At 37.8% G+C, this 11,298-nt stretch overlaps 1 protein-coding gene across 2 annotated transcripts in view; it reads right to left on the reverse strand.

Moving 5' to 3' along the window:
* Window positions 1–10,210, reverse strand: part of LOC110037351 — a 24,326-nt gene extending 14,116 nt beyond the window's left edge. The window contains exons 1-3 of one of the 2 annotated variants that reach the window (XM_020741989.1): window positions 10,091–10,210; window positions 9,823–9,969; window positions 9,628–9,651 (exon numbers count right to left, since the gene is read on the reverse strand). In XM_020741989.1, coding sequence (XP_020597648.1) covers window positions 9,628–9,651; window positions 9,823–9,969; window position 10,091 — 172 coding nt within the window. In that variant the 5' untranslated portion in view covers window positions 10,092–10,210. Of the gene's footprint in view, window positions 1–9,627; window positions 9,652–9,822 lie in introns of both variants that reach the window. The other variant, XM_020741980.1, reaches the window with a different exon arrangement.
* Window positions 10,211–11,298: the final 1,088 nt, after the last annotated feature.

Genomic DNA, 11,298 nt, shown 5'->3' on the forward strand with positions numbered 1-11,298 from the left:
CGCTAGACTTATGTCGGACTTATGTCGGTGAAGGATATCGTTATTCTATTGTTCATCAAATACATGGATTTTGATGTTATAGGATAGGGCATCTTTCTGCTCTATCTTCGGTGGTCTTTATCATCATCATCGTACGCCCCAAAACGACTATTTGTGACTTTGCTTGATGGTTTCACGTATAGCAAAAGACTATACATTGACACTTATGCATCGGACATAAGCATCGAAAACCGAACCAAGAAGCAAGGGAAAAAAAAGAACAAAAATGGGGTGAGAGAGAGAAGAGACTGATTCACCTAAAACATCAAAAAGAACGAATGATGAATCAGCCCTCAAAGCTCGTGACAAAAAGATTCGAAAAGGAAGACCCGAAGATTCTTGAACCAATCCAAAATGGATATCACTATCACTTTTTTTAAAAAAAATTGGACCAACCCGAGTCAAAATGACCTCCTAACGCCGGTATCCAAACCCCAATGACATCTTTATGAAATTAATTCGTCTCAACCAAATACTTTTCCAAAATAAGATTTAAAATCTCCCCAACTTCAAAAAGAAAATGATCTCGGGGAAACCACCACTAATATTTCCAAACTCATGCCGAAATCAAAATTCTCCAACTTTCGAATTAATAGATAGCCTCATACATCAAATAAGCATGAAATGTTCTCACAGAACCAAATAAATGCTCACGACCGGGGTCAATAGAGAAGAGGAAGCAGCAGCTAAGGCAACCCAAGGCTAAAAGACGCTCACGGCCAAGGTAATAAAAGGGTCTAGAAAAGAACTATTAAGGCTCACGGTTCAGGGCAGTAAGGAGCAGCTGCTAAGACCCACAACCACAGCCAACCCAAGGCACAACAAGTAAGGCTCACGGTTCAGGGCAACTCAAATCAATTCCCTAAAAGTTTGGATATACATAAGAGAGTACAAAACATCACCAATCTCTCAAAGTAACAAGTTTGATCCATCTACAATCATTCAAATGATTCAAACTCAACAAAACGGGCTAAATTAAACTCAACAAACTCCAATAGGTCTCACGGGTAAGTAACCAAACATATATCAAAGCTGCAGCCAGCTTCCAAACCAATCCAAAACTGAGCCCAACAAGGCTAAAACAGGACCCAAGCATCGATATAACCTCAGGCTTTAACAGAAATTAAAGTTTCAGTCATTTCAAGGTAAAACTGAGTCATTCAAAGCCAAGAAATAGCTCACAAGCCTGTAAAACATCAGCATATGGAGCCAAAATAGATTTTAAACTATAGCAGTGTCATGAAAAGCATTTTTTTTAGGCCACCAATATAGTCGTTCTAAGCATGAATTAATTTCTCTCAAACATCAAAGCATGAAAGATCACCCCTTCGGAGTCAAACCAAATTATTAAAAAGCAAACTATAACATCTTTTCCAAATCAAAGTGAACTTCTTCATAACATGCATTTTAAGCAAGAGGAAGTTATAAGATGCCAAAACCGAACCCCCAACATGCATGAAAGGCCAAATAACCTCTTCAATATCTCATGTTAAATAAAAATAGATGAAAAGCTTCATAATACATATCCTAACATGCTTGCAAGAGTAACAAAATTATTCCAAAGCCGTGTCTCAACTCTTCTAATTGCTTCTAACATAAAAATGCTACAATAAACAGAAACATGACATAGCTTCACTACTTTAAGCAAGTAACCAAGTCTAGCTCCTACAATATGCCCATATTTTTATCTTTATATGCTTGAGTACCAAGTATTTCAAAGAAAACATAAGTTTGATATCACATAAGCATGTTGCACTATCCACTGAACCGAGCAAAAGGGGTTCGACAGAGAGAAAATTGCAGGAAACCAGGGCACAGGAGAAAAAGGGGAAGAACAGATACCTCTCTAATATGACATTTAAAACACTGTAGTGCAAAAATAGTTTCAAAGAGATGCTCCCACAGAAATCTCCTTCCTAAAATCTTCCAACAGCAAAGATCTCCACTTCCCCTCTCCTTAAGAAACTTCTCCACCACCCCAAAACCCAAAACTGCATACACAAGGCAAGGCGACCGAAGTGCCCAGGACCAAGTGGCGAGCCGAGTGGCAGCGAAAGAGGCATCGGGAAGAAGAAAAAGTTGTCACTCAAGTGTTCCAGGGAGCAAGTTCCTCAGAGCCAAACTACCAAGAAAGGAAAATCGCAGCTCGTGAAGGCTGGCACGGCTTCGGGAAGGAGGGTCGCGGGCAACAAGTGTCAGGCAAGGACGAATGAGAGGTCAATTCTTTTGCGCATGGAGGAGAAGGGGTTCGGTCGGCTCGAGACCGAGAAAGGGAAGAGCGAGACACGCGAACGGGAGAGGGAAAGGGTGGCAGAGCTTCTTTTTTTTTTTTATTATTTATATATATATATATATATATATATATTAAATCTCATGCAATTTATTCGCGCGCAGTGCCTTAGCAAAATGGGTGTCCTCCCTAGGCAAAATCGACATTCTGGACGCGCCGGTGCAGTCCATTTTGTCATCCGGGGTCGCTCGGACGACATCGTCGACAATCGGGTCAAAAACACGTCAAAATTCAAATTTCATAAAATTTCGATTTGCGATCAATCGTCTCCAATAATCTATTCAAGTCGTCAACAGATAACGATGCCAGCGATGCGAATTGTAGTGATCGAACATGTCGACTCTCCGAATTGCGAAGTTTGTGCGCGAGAGTACAAATTGTGTAAAAGGTCACCCTAAGGTTTCAAGGTCTTATATGGACTCCTTTTGAGTTCATCCCTTTTGGGTTTCCTCATGTTGGTTTCACCCTTCTAAGTGCTAAAAGTCGATACCACACACGCGAAACTCCAAAAGGATACAGAAGTAGGTTGAATTTCTAAAATGAGGCTGGTCCCATTTCTAAGGCTCTAGGATAGTCAAAGGAAGATTCCTAAGGCTAGATTCTAAACTCTAAGAGAATGACTAGACCTCACTAAAAATGAGGTCAACACATAAATGCGTAATAGACATTGAGGGGAGCATATAAGAGAAATTAACAGGTCAAAACTGTGGCATGCCAAAAATATCAATTATTTTTCAACCATCATCACATGATGCTTTGTATCATGGAGTAAAGTAAACTTACAAGCCAAACGGCTTTTTGCAACAAGCCAAACGGCTTTTTGCAACAAGCCAAACGACCCCTAAAAAAATTATATCTTTAGATAAGTGGTTATAGCTATGAAATATAATCACAAAAAGATCCAATATAATTTAGAGGTCGTTTAGTTGAGTGAATTTGTAGTATATTCTAATTTTTTTACAGATATTTGAAAAAATTATGTTTGGCATGAAAAATTACAAATACAATATAAAGTATGAATGAATTTGAAGTTTACAACATAATTAATTTCGGTTGAATTTAGAATTTGTCTGATTTGGTCGGAGTTGAATTACAACGTTCATTAAAATATAAAATACAATTGGCAAGTTGTCGTCTGCCTTTGCCTGCTGCCAGCAATTGCCGCATGTCATTGCAGCTACCCCCCGCAGACGTTGTTATTGTCGCCGCCCGCCAGCTCACAAACGCCGCAAGCCACCGCTGCCCGCCCGCGCCCGTTGCTAGCCACTGCTGCTTGCCCGCCAGCCGCTAGCCACTACTGCTTGCCCGCCAGCCGCTAGCCACTACTGCTTGCCCGCCAGCCGCTAGCCACTACTGCTTGCCCGCCAGCCGCTAGCCACTACTGCTCGCCCGCTCGTCCATCGCTTATTGCCCTTCACCTGCAGCCTGCCGCCCTCAATCACCGCGTCAACCTTTTGCAGTCGGTCTTTCACCACGCAACGTCGTCAGGCTTTCACCACTCAAAGTCGTCAAGCTTTCACCGCTCAACGTCGCCGGCCTTTCACCTTCAACTGTCGTTCGCCACCGTTGCCTGCCGTTCAAAGTTGGTTGGCCGCCTACGTCAATTGGTCGCCATTTGTCGAACGGCGCCAGCCGCCCGTTTGCTTCCGGTTGTCTGCCCTCCTTCCACTAATATGTCGTTGTTGCCGAACAAAGATATATTTTGAAATGCATTGTTTTTAATCCACTTCAAACCAAACAAAAAATATAAAGTTCCACTTTTATTTTACAATGAGCCAAATAACTCTAAAGCATTTCAAATTCAATATAATCATAGTAGTTTGTAAAATCTTTATAATGCAATTCATTTTCAACAAAGCAAACTATCCCTTAAAGACGACAAATATTTTGGTCAATGTCTTTAGTAAGAATTCTTCAAGTTGTGTTGCTTAGATGATCAATCACGACAGTATTACCAAGTAAAAACTATAATCATACACAAATGGCAATTTATAACACTTTGTTGGCTAGAATCAAGACTGCTTAGGTTGAGGAGATAAAATTGTTACAACCAAGACGGCAACAAGTTCATGCATAGTTCAAACTCGAATTTAGGTGGATTAAATTAGCATATTAATGTTTGAGAATTGATAATTTGTCGAACATTGCCATAGCATTCATCAAGAGATACTTCAAAAGGTGCACTTCCTTCAATATATTGGAGTAATAAGATTTGTCAAAATTTTAAATAACGTATTGAAAAGATATGTGTTAAACTTCGTGATAAGGTGCTTCACTTGCCAAATGGTTAATGTGAATTGTGAAGTATCAAAAACTAGGAGGAATCCTAATGAATTGAGAAGCAAATGCTAAAAATTGTGATCACGTTTCCTAGGACTCATCAAGAAATAGAGTCTAGATAATCATTGATAGGATCACCATCAAGCAAAGCTTTTTGATAAAACTTTAAAGGGAATTTGTATGCAAATATTGTGACAACCCTGTGAGTGCGTAACTACTATGTCAAAATTAGGATGGTAGATTAACATCAAGACTTTGGAAGAAGATGATGAAATCGTTGGGGAAATAATTAAATTTAGTATAGCTTTACACCCTCAATCTGATAATCAATTTTAGTGCATCGTCAAATTTATGAAGGACTATTAAAAACTTGTGTGCTAGACTTTGGAGATAGCCGAAATATTATATATTATTAATAGAGAATTACTAAAATAATAAATTTCAATACATTATACGCATAAAACCATAAGAAACACTATTTAATATAAAGTGTAGGTCACCATTGTGTTAATTTAAGGTTGGAGAAAAAGTTTGATGGACCAGGACTGGTAAATGAATCAATCAGAAATATAAGGTTGGTTTGGGTAAGGGTGGCACAAGATAGAAAAAAAGGTACTTTGATGCTAAGTATAGAGGGATTCACTCACAAAGGAGATTAATTATGTATTTCTCAAAGTGACATCTACAAAAGAAGTTATTACATTTGTTTTGGGTGAGACTTAAGCCAAGATTCATTGAATTTTTTAAAATGGTTGAGAAAATAAGCATAGTTGCTTATCATTTAACTCTTATTTCTAGATTTATTGGAGTGCATGATGTTTTTCATGTTTCCTTGCAAAGAAGATATATACCAAATCAATATTTTGTAATTCAAACAACTTCTTGTATGAAAATTTGAGTTATGAGGTAACATAAAACATCTTTGACTTTTAGTACAACTGCTTAAAAATAGGCTATTAATCCATAAAGATTCTCTGACAGAACCATTCTATAAATAAGGCAACTTGGAAAATCTAAAATCAGAGGTTTGTAAAATGCCCAATTTATTTGAAGCTATGATATCAAACTATTTTTTCTAATTTGGGAAACAAATATTTTTGGATGGGTAGATATCACATTCAAAATAACTAAATAAATAAAAAAAATTGATTGAGTCGGTGCAATTCAACTAAGAAAATGAAGGGAGCATACGACCCTTCTCCATTATTTTATCGAAAGTAGGGTGGCAATTTATAACTTTTTCTTGTGAAGCAAAAATGTGTAAAGGGAATGATTGAGATGTAGGGAGTAAGCATTCATCCTCCTCTCCATAATTTGGGGCTTCTTCTTTCATCCACCTCTTCCTTCTTCTTCCTCTCCTTCGCCTTCCTTAGTTGTTTTGGTAGTTGAAGGATAGTAGACAATTGAGATGCTAGGAGTAAGCATTCATACTCCTCTCCATAAGTAAGGACTTCTTTCATCATCCCCTTCCTCCTCCTTCCTCTCCCCCGCCTTATTCTAGTTGTTTTGGTTGTCAACAAATGTGGACAATTTGAATTTTTGGCGCATTGTAAATTAATGAATCATCTCTATGAGAATCTCACAAACATAATTTTCTTTTCCATAAAGTTCTCCTTTGACAAGAAATCAAAAAACTTGTTGAAAGTAACCATGATTTTATCCAATTTGATTCTTTAATTAATGATAATATTCACAATATAATAATTCCATCTACAATTAATTGATATCCATTAATTCTTTGCATCAATTGTATTCAAATTAATGAACTAAGGACTTTCCCAATTTACTATCAAATTTGAGAATTTTGACTCAAATAATTACTTGAAAATACTTACTAAATATTCAACAAATTAGGGCTCATTTCACGTTGAAGGATGAATCAGCATAATTTCAATATTATTATTATTTTTAATTTTTTAAGTATTAAAATAATAATAATAAAATTAGTAAGCAAACTGCCATAATTCATGTCTTATAATGGTTATTGGATCAATTTTTAGAAACCATACCCATTTATGATGCGTGCAAAAGCTTGTATTTTAATTAGAATCTAAGTTGATTTAAATTTAAAGAAATTGACTTTCAGTAGCATGGTTATTATATATCACAATTAGAAGTTCCATAAGCCCTACAACATAAACACTAAAATGTAATCAGTTGATGTTTTTTTTATTCAAGACGTCTACTTCATATCATATAACTACTTTTAGTGATATAATGATTTATGAATTGGGCTCTCTAATAAATATACTAAGAACATGATCAACAAGATAGATATAGATATATATATATATATAGAGAGAGAGAGAGAGAGAGAGAGAGAGAGATTGACTTGCTATTCATATCCTTGATTTAGTATATGAATTACTCTAAAAACTGTTAAACTAATGACACATCATCATATATTATAATCTAATTTCAAATTTTGTAAAATATACTAAATTATATTTTTGAAAAAAAAAATGTTTGTATTTCATGCTTTGTAATCATCAATGGGTATAATGGTGTGTGTGGAAGAAAAACGTACATTTGCATGGCCCTACATTATTTTAGCTCAAGCTAGGGCTAACAAGTCCTCAAACTAATATGTAATGTCGATGCTAACCATCCTATATGGAAGAAATTGCTCTGGATCTATTAGTCAAGATTGGGTATTCCCCGTAAACTAATGATCTAAAACTGACTTTTCTGAATGCAATGACCTGCATATGATTTATCTGAGTTTGATGATTTGCACACCACCTATGCAATGTTGTATCTGTTCACTTTGACGCGTTATTGCTTAACCTTATTATTGATTATTGATTTAATCCAACACATATAAAACTGAACTAAACGTACAAAATAATTCAATTGCTTGGTATTATGTCATTTAACATATAGTTGTGCATCATTACACACATTTTATTTATTGCAAATCTTGTATACATAAGATATGCATATCTATATTTGTTAGGGTCTTCGCTACTATAGTATGATTTAGTTGCTTACTGAGTTGTAAACTCAACATATTTTCATTTTTTCATTTAAAAATGTGCACTAATTATGGGAGTGGGTCAGAGTTATCTAGAAAACCCCATGTTCTTCACAGTAATTGTACTAATATTCATTTGAAACTCTCTTATGTTGCAGTTATGAACTTGTAGTATTAGTTCTCCATGTTCATATTTATTTGGGTGCATTTCATTGCATGGATATGATTGAACTTAATATCATTGATATATTTTGTAATGATTATTGAATATCTAAAGAGTATACTATGATTTAAAAATAAAAAATATATGAAAGATGCTCTATTTTGCAGCAATGCTGTCGAATGATATACGGCAATTTGTGAAGTATGATAACTACCTACCTGCTTATGATACAACAAAAAAACCTTCGATATGCATAACTTGTCCTTGTTTGTCTATTACAATCTCCGTCAATCTCAAGGGGCTACAATCAACATTAACAACTCACCATATTCAAAGCTTTTTTGCTACCAAGCTCAAGTGGTTAGCACAATGTTCAAAATTGTGCAATTGAGTATTGAGGCATTTTTCATTCGTGAGATGAAGAGTAAGGCTTGAGGCGTTTAAAGGAGTAAGCCTCACAGTTTTGAAATTGTGTAGTAGTTTGCTAGAGATGTAAAACACATTAAAAAATTTGATCTTCCCTAATAATGGTTAAAACTTTAATTCTAATAACTTAGAGTTAGGAATTTCACATCATAACATATTGTATTATAAAAAAAATCATCTGAATTGACACCCGAAACTAAAAAAGTTTTAAGTTTACATAAAACCTCCTTTGATAATACGCACAAACAAAGGATCTATACTAACTATCACAATAATATTGAATGATTTTATTTGAACTAGAACTACAGCACTCTTACCCAACATCCAACTAATAAAAGAGAGCAGGGTCTAAATTCCATTTTTTTTCAAATCAAACAAAGCCACAAAACCTAATGTAAAATAGACGGTGTCAGCCGATGCAGCAGGCAACACTAACGAGAGCAGCAAGAAGAGACAGGGGAGACGGTGGTGTGATGGCAGTAGATGCAGCAGTTAGTTATAGGTGCAACAACAAGTTATAGCTGAAGAAGCAGGTAGAAGTGGTGGCGCCAGCGATAGGAGCATGAAGAAGCAGGTAGATGTGGTGGTGTCGGCAATAGAAGGATGAAGCAGCATCGTCATCAGTGTCGAAAGCGGCGTCGGAGGCGACCTCGACGTCAAATTTGGCATTCTCATCATCAGTGGTGTTGGATGATGTTGTAGGTGGCAATCCGAGCATCGGCGTGAAAGGGGGCGGGAGACGGGAGGTTTGAGTTTAAACGAAACGGACATTGTGTAGAATACCTAATATAAAATACGGGCGTGCGCCTCAGCTTTGATGAGGCGAAGCATGCCTTATTGCACGCCTCACCAATACTAAGGAGAACCCTAAACGCGCAGATCGTTTGAGGCATACGTCTCAATATGAATTCTTTTGCCATTGCAAAGAGCGCACATGTAATTTCGTCATTTTAAACACTACGTTGACCAACAGCACCTGTCAACTTTGAGCCATAAATATCCATAACAAGTTTCCAGGATGGATTTCAATCACATGCTAACTAAGAACTAGATTCTATTGTCCATCAATACTTGGTCGCCATAACAGGATATCTTCCGGATAAGATTGAATCATACTACCTGCCTGGATACATCCATGAAGGCGATAGGTTTATTGTTAAATAAAAAGATAAATAATTTGAGTTTAGATATATAATAACTCAGCTAACAAGTACGTAAGTGGGTAAGTAAGTGAGATTTAAGGGGCTTGGATATATCTCGCAAACCGCATGTCACCTTCAAATTAAAAAAACTAAACCACAAAAGATTCAATGCTGTCGTAACGAAAGCCCGTCATATTCATTTGTGAGAACTAACATCAAATAAAAAACGGGTAAAAATTTGATCGATTTTACAAAAGTACCTTTCGACACCACCAACAACACGCAAAAAGGCGATGATGAGATAAATACTAACCTGTGAGCGTAAAGTTGATCAATTCTGCAATTAAAGAAAAAAAACAATAAATCTCAAAATCAGCAGAGTACATAAGCAATACAAAATACAATAGCATATAATAATCGAGCAAAGAAAACACCAAACCCGGTTTCATAAAACAGCAAGCGGAAATAAGAAATCCCTAATTTAAACAAGAAAAGCAGCGACGAATACCTTCCGGAAAAGCAAGGAGGGGCTGAGAGGAGCAGTCGCAGTTGCAAGGAGAGCAGGAAGAGTAGGAGGAAGCTCGTCCCAGAGCTTCCACGACGTGCCAGTAGAGCGGCGGTCCCACGATATAAGCCCCCAGGCCCAGCGCCATCACTGCAAGCAGCAATCGCACGGCGTTAGGGTTTACTCCAACGTAGGAAGATGCGCCTCCGGCCATTAAACTTTATCGATAAAGCTTGAAGTTTAGCGGTGGATATTATGCGAGGTGACGAACTAGACGAAGAATAAATGGAGGAGCCGAAGTTCGTCGGCGACGTCCGCGAGATCGGCTGCGGATCTCGAGAGTGTTTTTCGTTATTTCCTTTTCCTTCTATTGGTGAAATGTGGTGGCCTTTACGCGAGAGATTATTGCGTGCGGACACCGCATGCATCTCTGCATGCGGTGTTCGATCCTGGCCGTAGATCACGGTGATCTACGGTCAGGATTATTTCCGTTTTTTAAAAAAAAAAATAAAAAATTTTAGGTGGGGCCCACCGAAATACATCAGCCACCGAAATCGATCAGGCCCGTAAATCATGTGATTTACGGCCCGGATCGGCGTCCGCACGCAAGCTACGTGCGGACGCCGATCCGCATGGAATAATTTTTCCCTTTACGCGGTAGGGGCCAAAGGCCACTCTACTGCCTGAAACTGCCTACTTAGATTTTATTTTTTCGTACTTTTTTTTAACTGAACTCTATAACCAATATTTTACACCAGCTATTTTAGGTTAATTTATGAGAAAAAACGCATATGTAATTATAATTGCACCCAAATCTGTCCTTTGTTTCATCCAGCACTACCCCTATAACTGTTGATTGTCGTTGTCAACCACCACCTTTTGGTCTCCACCGATCATCATTAGCCGCCGCTCACTTCTTATAATAAGTTTATTCGTACGCCGACTTTGTAAGTTCGAAGAGTGTTTAACTCTCTCCCTCATATGGGACGAAGAATTGTACATGTAATATCTAGTTTATAGTGATTTTTTTTTCAATTAGACTAAACCCTGTGATTTTTTCCTCTTTACAGGGTTTTCACGTAGGGGATTTCCACGACATGTGGACTGACGGACAAACCAGTGTCTTTTTCTGTGCTTGAAGATGAAGGGCACAGGGGCAGACCCCAACCTCTTGATTTCCCTTGCCGAAATTGGGCCGGGAGGAAGAGGGTTGGCTTTCCCAACGCAGTCCGCGCGGTACGGAAGATTGGTCCGCTCCGCAAAGCTGAGCTTTTAGGTTCGCTCCCCAGGCCTTCAACCCTGTTTGCCTCCTTTATCTTGATTGATTGAAGAGTTCAATGCCCGAGCTCCAGCTTTGCTTGCGTTCTTAACCGGCGCTCGTCGGATGTATCACTCATCCCGCTCCTTAGGTCAGGATCTCTTTTTTCTCAGATCAGAATGACTAGCGCCTGGGACTCGGACATTGGCTCGCGGCATCTC

This window comes from Phalaenopsis equestris, unplaced genomic scaffold (genome assembly GCF_001263595.1).
Source record: "Phalaenopsis equestris unplaced genomic scaffold, ASM126359v1 Scaffold000002, whole genome shotgun sequence".
Lineage (NCBI taxonomy): Eukaryota > Viridiplantae > Streptophyta > Magnoliopsida > Asparagales > Orchidaceae > Phalaenopsis > Phalaenopsis equestris.